This window comes from Egretta garzetta, unplaced genomic scaffold (genome assembly GCF_000687185.1).
Source record: "Egretta garzetta isolate BGI_Z169 unplaced genomic scaffold, ASM68718v1 scaffold233, whole genome shotgun sequence".
Classification (NCBI taxonomy): Eukaryota; Metazoa; Chordata; class Aves; order Pelecaniformes; family Ardeidae; genus Egretta; species Egretta garzetta.
In genome coordinates, this window is record NW_009259194.1 from 296,603 (window position 1) to 313,797 (window position 17,195).

Below are 17,195 nucleotides of genomic sequence, written 5' to 3' on the forward strand. Positions count from 1 at the left end.
GAATTTGCTGCCCCCTTCATATTGCAGCTGGTTAAGACCAAAAGAAAGGCACCTAGAAAAAAAAATTAGAAAATCTCTCAAAATCATATAGTCTACAGGAAAAAAAAAAAGCTGCTTAAACTAGGTATGCATCATCTGATCATGCAAACATGCAACCAGGGAAACCACTTGCTAGGCCCACCAGCTATCCCATCACCTCTCAATCTGTTTAACCATCACCTCGTTGCTCTTTGGGCTCTGTGGAATTTGCTGCCCTCCACCAGAAGGGAAGCACACAGATTTACCACCCCATCTCTTATCCTCCCCCCAGCTTCTTCAGGATGCACCCTTGTGGGCAGCAATACCATAGCCAACAGCAGGCACCGATTTTCTGCATTCAGTGACTCCACACATAATGGATATTTTTTTTCACGCAGAATACTCGTACAAGTACCAGCTACAGCTGAACCTGTCTCTTGGCCATACACACAGCCACCATTGCAGGTCCACATCCCTTGCCTACATGTTTTCTTCTGCATCTGCCTGAAGGACACGCCTTGCCATGTGGACAAGTCAAGGCTGGTTTTGACCAAGCAGTCACAGTCATGGTCCATGCTCCCAAAAATTAGGTACGCGCTATTACATTCTATAATCTCTCTTCTCCAATTTTCAGTTCTTTTAAAAAGGGAAGGCTCATTGCCTCCCCAAACCTTGTGTTTTCACCCTGTAGACTCTCTGGAGCCACAGGTCAGCTTGACCTTTCAAATTCACAGAGCAGATACACTAAGCTCCGTAAAGGTTGCTCTGCACAGAGATGATCTAGGCGATACCTACAGAACTGGAGGACCTGACTGCTCCGTAAAAGTGTTAATGACACGTGGCAATTTTCACACCAATTGGCCCTGGTGGAAAGTTCCTGCAACGTGTAATTGGAGAGCTATATCCCTGCTTTTGAGCTCACGGATGGCTAACAAACACCAGTGATTCTGGAGAAGTAGGTCTGTGCATCCCTCAAAAAAAAAGGCATAAACCAATTTATATATGTTTAATCCCTACTGGAATTTCTAGGATTTCCACATTAGGAGTTTGGTAGTGACTGAAGTAACCTTGAGTCTCCCATCCCCTGCTGTTTGGTTACTGCTAGTTGCCGTTGAAAGGACTGTAAACTTGCGTTCCTTCTATTCAGGGAGGGGCCCTTGCATGACACAGCTCTTCTGCAGCCAGCAAAGCTGGAAAAATGAGATTCATTTTCTATAAGAAATAACTTCAGCCCTCAGAGATCTCTCTGTCTCCTCCTCTGCACATGTTCTAGTCTAATGGTCAATACAAAGGCAGACAATGACCACATCATGCTTACTTTCCATCACCCACTTCATTTTCCATGCTTTGCAGTCACCCCCTCAAATCCGCAGGCCTCATAACTTCTGTTTTGCTATTCATATTAGCTCACCAAGGCACAGTTGACCTCAATACCCTACAAAACCATCCCAAAACAATATCTCTGCTGAAGTGCAGACTCTTCAACAACTGGCCCACCTGAAGAGAAGTGCAGATCAGCCTCATAGGAGAGCTGCGATAGCCCACGTCTCCCAGCTCTCAGTGTGATGCATCACCTAGAGAGTAACACACCTTCAACAGCCATTAACTGCACCTATCTCTGCGCAAACGAAAGGCTCATACACCAAGGTGGGTGAAAACCTGAAACCCCATGAAACACTCACAGCAGGTACGTTTCTGTGGCAGGCACAGGGGCTCAGAGGTGATGTCTGTTCTTGCACATGACAGCAGCTGTTCCTTCTCAGTCCCAGGCAGTTTGAACAAGAGCAGCGCATACATCTTCCTTGTATTTCTCTCCTTAACCTTTCAAGAAAGGGGTAGGGGGAGGCTAGTTAGTACCAAAATCTCCCAATTGGAATGTGAGCTTCTGGTTTTCCTAGGCCAGGGAAGACTCCAGCACCAGGCACTTTGCAAGTGCTTTTCATTCTCTATCTGTAAGAGCAATTACTCAGGGATCCTAGCTGCCTTTGAGCACTGATTCGAGGAGTCGGCTGCTGAAAGGCGACTTCCCCCAAGCAATCTCCTGACAAAATGCAGGTGGCATACAGTATCTGAGCAGCACATGCCAACATCCTTCCCCATACATCCAGGTTCCTGACAGGTTCCCTCTGTGCAACTCAGCCATCCAGGAGATGAGTATAGGAGGGTGCAAACAAAGTTTTGCCCTTAAAAAGCGTGAAAAGAGCGAGATTTCTAGAAAGGAAAAGAGTTTGAGAAATCCAGCTTCACCGATTCGAGGCAGTGGCAACGCTGTGGGAAAGCAGTGGGAGCTAATCCCACGTGTGCAGTGAAACGACTCACGCACTAAAAGTCCGGGAAGGAGAGTTGCATTTTGTCTTCTCATCCTGAGGGATGGCAGAGGTCCTGGATGCTTACCATCCCCTCCCACTAGATGGCAAGAGTCCCCCTCCTAACAGCAGAGCCTCTGCAAGCACAGACTTTGTGTCCAGGGGTCAAGAGCCAGAGAAGGGACTTCTGGCCCTAGACAGCACTGCGCAGATAGAACTGGCCTCCCATCCAGTCTGCCAGGATTTATTTTGCTGTGATTGGAAAGCTATGTCCAGGAGAACTGAACAGAATAAGGCCGTTTGCTTGTAACAGGGAGAGGATGCTCAAGAACCCAGCATACTGATCTCCATTACTCCCAGGCAAACGCAGCAAGTCCCTCCTCATCCTTAAAAGGCGCTAAGGAAACATCTCTTTTAACATCTTTTGTGCTAATTCACTGTGACAGGACAAAGAACATGTCCTAACAAGGGCAGTCTCTGCTAGCGGTTCTGCTCTTATGCAGAAACTTGAGCAATTAGTTCAAGGACAGAGACGCCAGTTGCTAAATTTGCAAGAGGGCTTGCTGCATGGATGCAGCAAGGGATGCGAAGGGAACAGCCGTGTAGGAGACCCTCATGTCTGATCCCACCGTTTCATTAACACCCTTCATGTCTATGTGATCAGCTAGGAGCTAAGGACTCTCAGCTTTCACGGCGGGCGATGCCCTGAGAGTTACCTAAGATTACTGCCTCCCACTATTTATTACTGCCTGCCAAAATTTGGCCATGACAACCTAGAGAGCCCACTTAATGTGGAAAAAAAAATGGCACTGTTGGAATCTTGTTTGCACCGGAGTTACCAGCAGAAGAGAAATGCTGGTAAAGTGCCATACACACGAGACCTGGGAATAGAAAATACTTGCAGTCTGTAGGTTCAAATCCTGCCCTGCTCTGCACATTATTTGTAGTGGGGAATGTAGAGTTAGTAACTTCCAGGACCCTGGAAAGCATTTGGAGTTCACAAAAACCTGGACACCAGATTTGTGCCTTCAGTGCATTTGTATGTTGCCTGGTACAAGCGTGCTGAGCACTCCCTTTTGAAGATCAGGGCTCTAAAAAGTATCTCCAGCAACACAAACCACTCATCATTTAGGAACACGCTGCTAACCCAGTCCCAAGCAGTTTCCCAGCACCGCTTCTTACCAATCCAAAGACCTTCAAACACAAGCAGGCGAGAAAATCGCTGTCATCCTCCCAGTCTTTAAACAAAGGCAGAGTGACCTGAAAAAACTGTCAGGACCAGGTCCCCTGAACTCTACCCACGAGGAGGCTGGTGCCCAGGGAGAGGGACACAGCAAGTCCTCACGAGGCTCATTTCGGCTCTCAATGAGCTTCATGCGTTATTTAGTAGCAACAATGGCAGAAACAATGGGACAAGAAAGGACAAGGTGCCCCCGATCAGGTACGCCATCAAGTCACTACTATTGACTGTCCCCTTTGCTAAGTGCTGCAGAGACAGAAAACCCTTTTGTTTCCACAAGCTGCAGGGCTACCACCGTAGGGCTGCTGTTCCCAGAGAAGCCATGTGCTTCCTCCCTTCCCCACCCTCTCCATCATACCCTGCCTTTCTCATGGGTGTACTTTTGTCTCCCAATCACTTCTTCCATTAGGGGCCACGTTTGGGCTTTGTTTGCTTTGGACATTTTCCACACACAAAAACACAACAACAAAAAGAAGAGTGATGCAACTAAGAGTCCGTGAAGCCAAAAGCTTCAGTATCATTCACCTGTCTGTTCCAGGTCACTAGGACAGGTCAAAGAGCAGTGCCCTTGCCTCCCCTCTGTGCTTTTCTGCATGCCTTACCTGTCCTTAATGGGCCTGGAGAAAGGACAAGGTGAATAGGAGAAGCAGAAGAAAGAAAATAAAGCATGTTAATACAGAAACAGACACAAACAGATAAACATTACCATTGTGACCTGGGAATCTGAGCTCAGGAACAGGCATGGAGTGAAAACAGGTATTGCTAAGTCTCTTAAAGGAATCATGTTTCCCCTGGTGTCATAGTTTCACATAGTCTCTTTGGAGCAGGCTTGTCCAGGGGAAGGATGGAAAGGTTTCCTTTTTTTTTTCCCTGCCCCTTCATCTGGAGCTGCAAAAAGAACTGCAAAAATGATATGGTTTTAGACTTCACCTCAGGAGATGTCACAAAGTTCTTCCTCCTCTTCCAGAGCCCCTCGTGCATCCTGCAAACCCCTACAGGGGGGTGGGAATGAAACAAAACAAAAAAAACCATCATGCACACACTGTAATTCTAATTAATAGCACACTACAGCCAGATTTTCAAAGAAGCTAAGAACTGAATTTGCGCACGCTTGCCACAGGATAGTTCAAGCACTAAAAAAGCACAGCAGCCTTGTAAATCCAGGCATTTAGTTTTGGCACTTGGCTGATTACTTTTGAAAATCTGTGCCTCCTCCCCATGCCTTATGGGCTTTAAGCTCTTAAAGCAATTAAAGGCACCCGCATACCTGTCAGCCTCAATATAGCAAACCTTAACACGCAGTGAACTCCCACAGAGCCCTCGCCGGAAGGGCCTCGCGCAGTCCGTGTGCTGAGATGGCGCGCTGCGTTACGCAGCAGGATGGTGCATGGCTCAAGCTCCCCCCTGCGCCAGGGGCTGGACCGCCGAAGCCTTGTTACCCATTAATCAGCAGCACTTTGAGCACCCCAGAGGAGGTGCCCACGAGGAGCTGACTGTTCCCCAGGCCATCCCATCAGCCTCGCAGACACACCAGCAGCAAGACACACCAGGCTATGGGAGCAGGGTGACCTGCAGGGTGCTCCGGTGGCTTCCTCGCACAGACACACTCTCTGAGCAAGCTACAAGCCTATACGTACATACACAATCAGGGCAACAAGCTCAGCACCATTTTTGTTGCCCTACACTGCCCTGACGGTCAGGCTAGTACTCAAAGCTAGTTTTTAATGTCCTTTCTTCTAAAATACATTTTCCCAGGACAAAGCCCTACTCTCTTCCATACCCAAACCCCAAGAGCATCCCAGTTAGAGAATTAAAACTACCTCCTGAAAGAAGCAAAGCTGGGGGGTCCAAGTCGCTGGTGCTCTAGTCTTTCCAAAAGTACAGACCCAAGGACAACCAATCTTTTAGATCCACAGCCTAAGAATCTGCTGAAATTCCTCTCAACAGACTCATTTTTCGCTAAACAGCAGCAATCTGCCCCAGAACTGCTGCTACATCAATCCAAAGCCACCGGTTTTAGGCTTGGTTTTCCATTTCAGTTCCTTACTACAAACCACTCTGCACGCTTTGTTCCCCTCCGTAGTACCCTACCCCACTTTTACTGCACCTTCCCCATGGTTCCACAACAATGAAAACGCAATCCCATCTCTTCTTCAACAGGACCAAAAACTTCACTTTGAAGCTAGAATACCTCAGATAAGCAGAAATGTTGCCAAAGAGGACAAGGCAAGAGCACAGCACCATCTGTTTTTCCCTAGTCCTATGCTCTCTCAGCCCTTATAGGCTCTTGCTTCTAATGAGTATGATTGCTTTCTCCTGTGCACCTTTAGGACAATTAATTCAGCTACCTCTCCCTGCCCCCTAAACCTGTGAGATATCAAGGGGCTTAATTCCCAGCTTGCTGGAAGTAAATAGGGTCCCAGTGCTGCTTTTGCACAGCAGACTCAGCTCCCTGAAGCTCACCGTACCGCTACCAGGGTGTGCGACATATTGGTCATGGATGGAACGGCTAAGAGTCAGGGTTTAAAGAAACTCGGCCCATTCCCCTCCACTCTTTCAGTTAGCTTTACAACAATAAAGACATAATGCAGCAGAAAACCTGCACAAAGAAATACAAATCCAAGAAGCAACTGGGGGAAATGGTTTATTGGAAGAAAAAAAAAAAAACAAACACCAAAAACCAACCTAGGCTGTGAAAGTGAAGCTCAGTGACTGGCATTGCCATGACAAATTGACCCTTCTCATCCACAGGGAGCACCTAATGAGATCTCTTAAAGACCCTAAAGAAGCCTGCAAGTCCCCAAGCAGATAAGAGCCAGCTGGTTTTAGTTTTGAAGAGCATTCCCCCCCACCTCACTCTGAGGCACCTTGACACCTGCTCACCTTATCAAGCAGTTTGCCACCTGATATCTGAATGAGGGGGAGAACAGAAATATAAACCAGGGCTCTCAGCACCACCTTGCATGAATGGAAAAAGCTTGGTTAAGTTTCTAGGCCTTACACTTGTTTGAATCTGGTTTTCCATGCACTGCTTAGATTTTTAATGAACAGTAGCTGCTCTGCTGGCAGTATCTTTTTACCAATACAGGAGGAAATTGTGTATTGGGCCCTCTTTATTCTGCCCTTCCTGAACCAAATCTCTAGAAAAAGCAGGACAATAGTCCTAGGATCCTGGGGGAGAATAAAAACAAAGAAAAAACTCAAGAGACACTGTACGCTGCAGAGCAGTCACTGGTACATGGAAAGCTTCCTGCCCATTCATGCCCCATTTTCCTGATCACTTTCTCACCCCCATTCCTCATCTTATCTTTCTTCACATTCCAAACACTCCTGCTTCGTATCTCCATTCCCCAGTGTGGTGCTTTCAAAAATGAGTGTGGAAACCCTAAGGCAGACACACCATGCTTTATGTAAGCACAGGCCCACTCGGTCTCCATTATCCCAATGCTGGTACCTGACCCTATTGTATCCACCAAGCTTCCTAGCTGCAGCTTGTTCTACCAAAACCTTCTTAAGCTCTGGGGGCCACAACACACATTACTTCACTGTGCACAGCCAGCGTTTGTCCATCCTACAAGACAAGAAAGCAATGTCGAAATCCTGCACTTGGTTCAACCATGACATACTATATACCGTTAGACAATTGGTTTTCCTTTCAAAAATGTTTACAGCAGAGTAGTTAAGGCCAGAATAGGTTTGGTTTTTTTTTTTTCAATGCCTGTCCATTATTCTTTTCAAATGAGCTGATTTTATTAAAGAATCAATTTTAAAGTTATACATTATTTTCTTTTCTTTTTTTTTCTCTTTTTTTTTTTTGCATTAAGTGTTACGAACTTTGCTAAAAAAAATGCTGCAGCATCTAAAAGGAAATTCTATTTTAGGTCTGAAACATCCTGCAACTTTTTAATGGTTTTGTGATCTTCATAATGTTTTTACTGGCCTTTTTGGGGTTGGTTTGGATTTTTTTTTTTTTTTTTTGCTTGCTGCATTTGACACTCTCTCTTCTGCCAAGAGATGCTTGGCATCTGCCTGGATTTTGCCAAGTCACACGCTGGTACTTCCTCTCCACTCCACCACTACCATCAGCCCTTGTCCAAAGGGGGCTGCTTTATCTAAGCATGCAATTAGAGGCTCTGTGCTCAGTTTTAGGCATCTCAGAAACAGGAAGTACAGGCTCTGTAACAATTGGCGGTGTCAGTTTTCTGATAAATCTTATCAGCCTAACGAGTGCTACAAGTTTGTACCACAGTTCCAGACATCAGAAGCGAGAGGTGTATTATCTGAGCATTCACTCAGATGGTGCTCAAAAAATAGCAAAATGCAAACCAGACTCTCAGCTGGTGAAGTGCTCAGATATGTCAGGTACAAAAAAAATCCTTTCTAAGAGGGAGACGCTATTTGTTATTTCTGAACAGTCAGTTAAAGATTCTGCTGCCGTTTCAAAATTCCACCACCTATCCAGTTAATTATTAAGACTGCAACACAGCCACCTACCAGACACTGGGTGGAAGGAGCAGGAAGTTTAGCACCTAAATTTAGCTGCCGTTCAGCAGATCAAGCCTAATTCCCTGTACAGTCAAAGGCAATAAAACAATTCAAAGTATCTAGATATTTAGATGAATAAACTGCACCTGAAGCATGACAAAAATGGTATCAAGATGTCTAGTTCTCCAACACTGAAAACAGCATCCAGTTTTCCAGCATATTCACACCTACTAGAAGAGAAGAAAGTTTTGCCAGTTGGATACAAACCGTGAGAACAGAAGTGATACCGTGCAATAAAATATCCATACACCAAGAGTTCATATAAATCCCACTTTTAATCATGGACAAATTTACTTTCAAGTAAAATTAACAATTTTAAATAAAATATAAATTAACAAATCACAGTACTCAAAAACAAAAAAAAAGAGACACTGTGCATGTCTACTCTAGCAGAAACAAAAGCCTAGGCATATTCCAGTTCTTTTCACCTTACTGGAGTTTCAGGGAGATCTCTGAATGATTATGAAACAGAAATAAAGGATTAAAAAGTGGTGACTTGCCACTACGAAGATACAGCTTCCAAGACAAAAGGGGAAACCTCACAAATAAACAAAACTGATTTAAGCAGTTTTGTGGAAGCACAGCATTGGGTGCAATAGATTTTCTTTTCCATCACAGTACTTATCCCAGAATATAAAATCAGATTAAGCTGTCCTAAAAGGTTGTTTTCTTACTGCTTTTGAAAACCCTGCACTTCCTTTTCTTTGACTGAGGAGACTCAGAATTGAGAAGTCAATTAATATCAGTCCTGGAATCTGGAAAAGAAAATAAAAACAGTCCTCATTCATTCTAGCTAACAGGATTTTACAATCTCACCCAAAGGATGAGAATTCACACTCATTCTCTTACCATACATAGCTTAAGCTGCTGCTGCTCATTTACTGACGAGTCTTTGCCCGTCCCATTACACAAAGTGCAATATTAAAAAAAAAAAAGTAATTTTTGGCAGATATTGTCTAATGAGACTAAGCCAAGTTGACCCCATTTTCCCAAAGCCTAGCTGCATTACACACTCCAGGCAATCTGCTTCTTCAATGGTTTAAAGGGACAAAAAGGAGGAACCCTGAGGCAAAAATGGCTTTTTGAGTAGCAAGTCCAATAAAAGCTCTCCATCACAGCATCTCATAAGGGTCCTGCAATCTTCTGTGGTGGGAGGCCTTCCTCAATCCATAGGGAAGTAGACGAGCCATTACGCAACATTCGCCTGTGGATCCGTCTGAGCCTTAGCAGGTAAAGCAGGATGGAGAGCAGCACAATCAGAAAACAGACAAAAAACAAATAGTGATTGTAAACAAAGGAGAAGCTCCTCCAGTGGGAGTGACTGCCACGGAAGTTTTCTTGCTGGATGTCTCTGAAAAGAATCAAAGGGACAACAGATATAAGTTGCAAATCAAACTTTGCCCCCAACCTATCTTACCACAGCAAACAGAGCCCATTTTAGTGGAAGAGTCTTTATAAAGCATTACTTGAGCTACCTGAAGTATGTGCTGAGGTTACATATAATGCACTAGAAACAACATCTTGTCTCCCCCTATCTGTCAGCTGCTTTGTTGTCACCATACCTCTTCCCTTCATAAAATCCTCCCCACCTTCCACCCAAGTGCTCTTTCCAGACATTTGAGAAAACAACCGGTACCTTAAAGGTAAAAACCGTGTTCGGTAAAGAATGGCTCCCAAGGTCCACTGCACCTCTTTATCATAAACCTGCAGAGCTGTTTTCAAATTGCTGTAACTCACAGGAAAAGAGAAGCCACTGTGAAATACTTCATACATCCAGGCAGACTTGAAACACTGGTACCTATAGAAAGAGCGGCATTAAAGTCAGGCCAGCACTTACAGAGTCCCAGAGGACTGGGGAGCACATTTAGACACATAATTATCAGTGCTTTTTTATGGCTGACACAATATCTAAAGGTTATATTCACACCTCCGATGATTTCATTAAATGGATCATTTGGACATGACCTCTCCCTGGCAACTCTGCATGAATGAATTTGCTGTACAAACACAAATACTTACTTCAATCTGTGGAGATCAGCATGTGATGCATAAAGACCACGGTCAAAATGTTCCCGTAGGACAGACCACTTAGTGGCACAATAATCCTTCAAGGGAAAAAAAAAAAAACAAACAAAAAACCCACTTTAACATTGCCTCTGCCTTGAGAAGAAAAAAATGCTACTAGATAAGATGCTCTGTAAATACCAAAAGCTAGAAAACTCAAAAATAATGGCTTCCCTTGCACTGCCAGCAAGTCAGACCAGTAATTTCATGGTATTTTCTGTAACATTTTGATCCGTACTTGGCATTTGTGGTTAAATTAGTATTCAGTAGCACTTAAACTCTTTGGTCGTGTACTTTGAGATGAAAAATAGACAACCTACTTTCAGGGCACTGACAGCACAGGCTGTATTCCTTTACTTTGTGTCGTAGCCTTACTTTAAACTGTCCCCCATAGATCGATCCCTGTTAGGAGCAACACCTGAGAAACTGGTACAAAACATATAAAGCAAGGAGAAAAGGAATTCTTTTTCTAAGAACAACTAAGACATTCCTAAAAAGAAGCAAGGGGTGGAAGCAGAATGGATTTCCCAATTATCGATAGTTCTGCTGGAACTTGACTACGAGTCCTGTACCCTCTAGAGTGAATTTTACTATTGTGCCTTAAAAAAAGTATTCTAAAAGAAAACTAAAGGAAAATCCAATGAGGAAAAGATACCCTGTGATAGTTCATTGCAGAGTAAAAGGAGTTTGGATCTTTAAAGGAAGAATTTTGTCACCAGGCTTTCAGAACCAAATGCTTCTGGGGAGTAGCTGTTCTGAATCTCTCAGGAACACTTTACCTTTGCGGCTTTAGTAAATTTAGCAGCATTGTAATCTCCTCCCATGCGTAACACATCCTCGGTGCAGTAGTAGAACTCTGAGAAACCATAGAATTCACTGTTCTGGAAGTGCACAGCAGGCTGATAGACACCGTTAAGAGATGTCTGCGTTTCATTAGTCTTATTCATGAACGGTTGAATAATTTCACGACACAGATTAAAATCTCCTGTTCCCCGCAAATACATTATCTGTCCATTCTGCTGGATCTCATCCTGAGCATCCAGGGGCAGGCAAGGATCTAGGTAGGGTGAATCAGAAGTCATACCAGTCTGTTTGCCCAGCAGTCTGTATAAAGGAGCAAACACAGTAACAACTGCATATTCAGAAACATCAAGCTTTGAGATACAACAGCATCAAAACAAAGCATCCTCATTTAAAGAAACTCCAGCACTGCATGCAGCACACTGTAGGAATTAAGTTTTACATCAGGATACTTTACTAAATACATTCAAGTTAAGGGGTTACCGAGCCTAGCGATGCACAGAACCCATAACCCATATCCCCAAGCAACTGCAGCCAGCTACCTGTTTTTAAGCACTGTACTGGTAAACAGACTGTCTTCATATCTCTGCCGTGCTGCATTTCCCCCAAAGCCAAGGAATGTTGCAACGTAGACTCTGTACACGTGCTCAGTTTGATGAGCATCACAGCCCAGGTTGAATTCTGCAAGTAAGTTTTTGGCTACTTCCTCCTGTAGGAACACAAGCACCAAGATTAGGTATAAACAGTATGAACCAGAACGTAAGGATGAATTCTTTGGACAACTGGATGCCCTTGACATCTTTAGACTTCATTCCTTAGTCACCTGTTTAGCTTTTCACAGATCCACGTTACCTTCTACTTCATAGGGAGAGCAAAGCATATTGATTGCAGAGAACCACCTTATCACTACAGATACTCAAGGAACCGTAAAGGCCAGGAACTGCTACTAGGGATACTGAAGCATCTTTTCCTATGAAAAAGTATGCACTGTGGCTACTAATCTCAATGCTTCCACTTCTGATCGAGTCCCCATACTACTGCTTGGTAGGCTAGGTAGAGATTTATGATCTGCCCAGCAGAGCCGTTCTTCATTTTCCAACCTGGAGTTCTCAAGCTTCTCAGGAAACCTGTCAGTCACTCAGCTCTGCTCACACATCAGTGCACTTGCAGTAGCTTTTCAGATATTTAAGAGCTGTGTAGCAGAAGCACTTCACATAGAACACACTCAGAAATGCAGCATAACACTGCATGGCTTCCAACTGACGTTGTGAATGAAAAACAGCAGTAGGACTCTAAGCGTCACAGTCAGTTGTTTCTCTCTCTTGTCATTCTCTGTCTGGGAACCTGGACAGGTTCCATGACCAGAAAACCTATTTTATATTGGTTTATGTTCAGGTAGAGCCATACAACAGTTGTCATATCAATTGTCTGCAACTCTTCCTAGTTCCAACTCATATTTGACTGGGGCAACCTGCTCTGAATCTAAACACCCATATGTTTGTTGAACAGCCCCCAAACTATGTGTTACTCCATCTGTCTGAAAGGCAATGTAGTTATTAAAACTGTAATAATGAAACCCCATCATTTCACAGGAAGATTTAAAAAAAATAAAATATATACACGTCATTGTAACAGAGCATTGAGAGTCAAAACATAGGGCTTTTATGCTATTCTTACTTTAGATAATTTCTCAGTGAGGTTAACTGGAAGTTACCCAACACTCAAAAATTCAGGAATTACTCATTGGATTGAAGTGAGAGCAATTTATGTTCAATTTAAGAACTGTACCAAAGAAATCTGCTTCCTACAACAGACGAACTGTTGAGGACATAGGTGAGTCGTAAACAAACTGTACTGTCACCCCCATGTCCTGTTAATTCAGTTTCTACCAACCCAACTCAAAGGAAAAAGCTGTGTCTTACATAAGAATCACTGCACAACTTTTGGTTTCTGAGCTGCAGAATACAGTCTCTTAAGTATAACAGATTTTAAAATTGTACACACACACACAAGAATGCATGTCCACACATCCACTTAAACTTAAAAGTTAGTGGCAAATTAGACTAATTGAAATAAACGATCGAATGAACAAGATACAAATGAGTTGCTTAGCTGATGAAGGACTTGTATTTGCCATCTTCTCTTGCCTCAGTTTTGAAATGTGATGTAATGAAGAACAGGACTCAAAACAAAGAAAACAAAACAACAAAAATGCATTAAAATAAACCAAAAGGAAAAGAAGGAAGTTGCACAGATAATAACCTGCTGCGAAGAGGCAAAGCTTACAGTTTTAGGGACTTCGTATGCTATCTGAGTCGACACTCCGCCCATGTCAAGAATACCCACTGTCCTCTTACGGAAGATGGCCTCTTTGTTTTCACTGCCTGGGACATGCACCTCCACAATCGCTTCATCCTCTGCGTAAAACAATGAAAAGGCATTGAGAAATACAACCAGGGTGGGCCTAAAGCAGTGCTACACTACTTCTAGTTAGTAGTTGTAGCAATGCAGATCATTGAAATCTCACACATGAAATCAGCATCAGCACATTGCACTATCTATTGTCTAAAAACACACCATCAACAGTGAAAGCACAGGGATGTACTTAAGCCCTTCCTAAAATCCAATTCACAGTTAAGATACGTACCATCATCTGTATGTTCAAATCTTCCAAGAACAAAGTTGATGCCAATCCATGCATAAACTCCTACATGCATAAGAAAACATATTTCAGGAATATCGGGTACATATCATCTTAAAAACAAAGAGGGATTTTTTTTGCATATGAGTTAAGATACATCACTGCTCATCTTTTATTACATAAAATACTTAGAAGTTAAACATTCCTGACAAGTTATTCTACTCCTTCTCTCCCAAGTCAAGGCTATGATAAAAATCCTGATTTGATGTATTAAAGACAGCCTGAGGTCTAAATTTCAGAAAAAGCACATTAGCTTTTAAGATGATTTTAAGCCTCTAATGAGCTGATCACATAAAAACATTGCTCCTTTAGAAACCATTTTTCCCTGCAAAGTTTCTTCCATCAAGAATGTTGTGCCTTATCCTCACCCCTCCCTCCCCAAAGCCAGAGAAAATGGACTAAAATTCCTGCTAAACACAGAAAGTTATTTTTGCTGCCAATTAGAAAACATTTAGACAAGTTAGAAGATCACAGCAGATGATCATCTCCACACTCCATATGTTGCTGCTGAGGAATAAGGTCTCTCAACCAAACCAGCATTTTAAAAAGCAACAAAAAAAATTATCCAAGTTATGCCGTGAAAGTAATAAACATTTCAAAGATCATTTTTCCAACGTTAACCTACCTTCCTGCTTCCCTGAAATAACCTCTGCATGCGAGTCCGAAAACAGAAAATCAAAATGCACAGGAATATCAGTGAGCAGATCTTCAAGTATTGCCTTCTGCTGGCTGCAAAATTACATTTTGAACAGTTAAAAATAGTCAGACACACCAGAATTGCTATTCTAAATGCTAAAAATAAGACAGCCAATAACCTTTCTGGCAGAATCCTCATTCCTGCAGTACACAGAATGTAAAGAGGAGTCTCTTTGTGTTTTGCACGTGGCACATGTTCAGCAGCAAAGCTCAGAAGTGGAGAAATATAATCGCTGACCTTTTCAGGAGAGCTGGCAAACTCCGAAATGCCTAGTGAAACAGATAAATATGAAAGTGAAGCAACTCAGGCTTTGGTTATCAAGATTTTCCAGGAAATACCCAACAGACAGGAGAAACGAACAGCCGAAAGCCAAACCCAGGAAGTCAACTACAGAAATAAGAAAACAAGAATGAAGCTAACACTTAATCACCCTCCAAACTTCAAACAAAAACCTGTATTGGGTATATTACCTGCTTATATAATTGGTTCAAATAGCTTTACAGAAAGCCAATTATTCATTCACTAAATAAACGGAACCAAGTTAACCAACAACTGAACCGGCAACTGCCCTAGCCTACAGAGAAACCTCTTCCTCCTGCCCCTCAGTGTCATGCTTTAAAGGTGAACAAAGCTCTCTGCAAACCAAACCCAAAGAAAACTGGAGGAGTGCCATGCTGACAACTTGCAAGCGTCCTTTACCCAGACACTTCAAATATGGGGTTTGAAAAAGCAAATTTAAGATAGAAAATTACATCTAAATTTAATTTCTTTCCAGTACCTGGTTTAATTTTCATAACCACTGGTTTTCTGTTTTTGTCCCTCATCTGTTTGATGTCCAACAGATCATGCGGATTACCATTGTGCCTTGGCCAACAATACACAAAAATCCTAGAGCCGCTGCTGCCACAGTCCACAACGATTCCATAGTTCAGATTGGGGTTGTTTGTGTCCGTAGCTTCAGTGTCAGTTACGCGGGCAAGATATCTAGAAGAAAACCAAACATTACTACATGGCAATTAAGTTCCATATGGAAGTTTTTCTCAGCATCAGACTCAAAACAGGACAACAGCTTCCATCATAGGAATCAGTTTTCACTATTGTACTGTTGCTGAGGGGGGAAAAAAAAAAAAAAAAAGGGAAGTGCCACCCATAAGAATCAAATTCCCAGAATAAACACCAATAGTAATTTCCAAAATAACTTATTACGCAATATTTTTGCACCTGTAGTTTTACTAAGCTGCTACAGATACATATTAGAAAGATGAATTATTGATAAATTAAAATCAACTTAGATAAGGAAAGCTTCATAAAAAAGCAGGCAGTTGTACTCAAACATTTTTCCCCCCATTCCTGTATTTTTACAGACAGAACCTGTCTCTCTCACACCAAAACTACATTTCATTCCTTTCCACCTCTCACCTGTGGTATCTTTTGTCCCTGTATGCACGCCCATACTTATTGCGGATGACTACCAGAGAGTAGTAAAGCAAAGAGACAGCAGCAGCAAATATTCCTATCACAACGATCTGTCGCAAAGTGGTGTTGAGAATACGTGGACATCCCACCGGGGAGATGCTGAAGTGCCAAGAAGCAGGAAGCAAACATGAGATGCTGATCCTAAAATTCAAAGAGGATAATCCGCTTTAAAGATTGACTTTATTACCAAGAAGCAGCACAATGCATTCCAAAACAAGCTAAGGACAAACAGATTCATCACACTTTTCACTCTGCTCTGCTTTAGCTTTGCTTGTGCTCTGGCTTGAGTGTAGCCAAGACACTATTCCCACCTTTGAATTAATGATTAGCCATGAATTAATGATGAGGTTCCCTGTCCTTCATGCAAAAGGCATCACAATTGAATTTCACGGTTCCTTTGGAATTCTTACCTCCCCATTTTGGGATATGACCAGCAGAGAGAAAGACCAGGTGTTCAGACATCAGCCGGTCACCTCGGACTGACAGGGCACACCAACCATTCTCAAAGCCATCGCTTTTCTGTTCCTGAATTGCAAAGAAAACACAGATGATCTTCTAGACAGCATTATGAAGAGCATTGCCAGCAGGTCAAAGGAGGCGATCCTTCCCCTCTACTCAGCACCAGTGAGGCCACATCTGGAGCACTGGCACCAGTCTGGGGCTCCCCAATACAAGAAATACATAGAGCACGTTCAGCACAGGGCCACAAAGATGAGGAAGGTACTGAAGCATCTCTCACGTGGCTGAGAAAGCTGGGCCTGTTGTACACAGAGTGGAGACAGCTCTCATGAACGCACATAAATATCTGACTGGGGAACATAAAGAAGGAAACAGACTCTTTTCTCAGTGGTGCCCACTGAGGACCAGAGGCACAAATGGAAACACAGGAAATCCCATCTGAATTTAAAAAAAAAAAAAAAAAAGCAACCTGCGAGGGTGGTGGGACACTGGAACAGGTTGCTCAGAGAGACTGTGCAGTCTCCATCCTCTGAGCCTTTCTAAGCCTGGTTGGACACAGTCCTGGGCAACCCCCTCAAGCTGGCCCTGCCTGGAACACAGCTTGCACTGCTCTGCTCATGGAGCCCGCAGGAACTTGGGCACAGGCAGCCCCTGCTGCACAAGGGCTTTATAAACAGAGCAGCTTCAGCTCTGCTACAGCCTGCAAAGCCAGTCCCCAAACCATAAATCATAGAATCATAGACTGGTTTGGGTTGGAAGGGACCCCCAGAGGTCACCCAGCCCAACCCCCCTGCAGGAGCAGGGACACCTTGAACCACATCACGTTGCTCACAGCCCCGGCCAACCTGGCCTGGAATGGTCCCAGGGATGGGGCCTCCACCCCCTCTC

The 17,195-nt window shown here is 43.4% G+C and overlaps 1 protein-coding gene across 11 annotated transcripts; it reads right to left on the bottom strand.

The window, feature by feature from the left end:
* Window positions 1–16,708, bottom strand: ENTPD4 (ectonucleoside triphosphate diphosphohydrolase 4). 11 transcript variants are annotated; one of them, XM_035891371.1, is made up of 20 exons: window positions 16,259–16,708; window positions 15,792–15,989; window positions 15,151–15,356; window positions 14,491–14,641; window positions 14,301–14,404; window positions 13,622–13,681; window positions 13,261–13,391; window positions 13,088–13,156; window positions 11,517–11,683; window positions 10,953–11,277; window positions 10,129–10,214; window positions 9,746–9,907; window positions 8,959–9,460; window positions 8,784–8,864; window positions 8,196–8,279; window positions 4,271–7,135; window positions 1,701–1,839; window positions 1,430–1,592; window positions 1,118–1,208; window positions 1–52 (listed from the first exon to the last, which is right to left on the bottom strand). In XM_035891371.1, the coding sequence occupies exons 1-13, from the start codon at window positions 16,264–16,266 to the stop codon at window positions 9,232–9,234; spliced, it is 1,896 nt and encodes a 631-aa protein (XP_035747264.1). In that variant the 5' UTR covers window positions 16,267–16,708; the 3' UTR covers window positions 1–52; window positions 1,118–1,208; window positions 1,430–1,592; window positions 1,701–1,839; window positions 4,271–7,135; window positions 8,196–8,279; window positions 8,784–8,864; window positions 8,959–9,231. The 11 variants fall into 11 exon arrangements, with proteins under 11 accessions (XP_035747264.1, XP_035747257.1, XP_035747259.1 ...); XM_035891364.1 differs by having other exon boundaries at window positions 4,271–4,464; window positions 7,019–7,135; window positions 8,784–9,460; XM_035891366.1 differs by having other exon boundaries at window positions 4,271–4,464; window positions 8,784–9,460.
* Between the last annotated feature and the right edge of the window lie 487 nt (window positions 16,709–17,195).

Coding starts and splice junctions, on each gene's coding strand:
- ENTPD4 (XM_035891371.1), bottom strand. Junction 13,682..14,300: donor TATTTCAGGGAAGCAGGAAG/GTAGGTTAACGT, acceptor TTATGCATGTAG/GAGTTTATGCATGGATTGGC. Junction 11,684..13,087: donor CAAATACAAGTCCTTCATCA/GCTAAGCAACTC, acceptor GTGTTCCTACAG/GAGGAAGTAGCCAAAAACTT.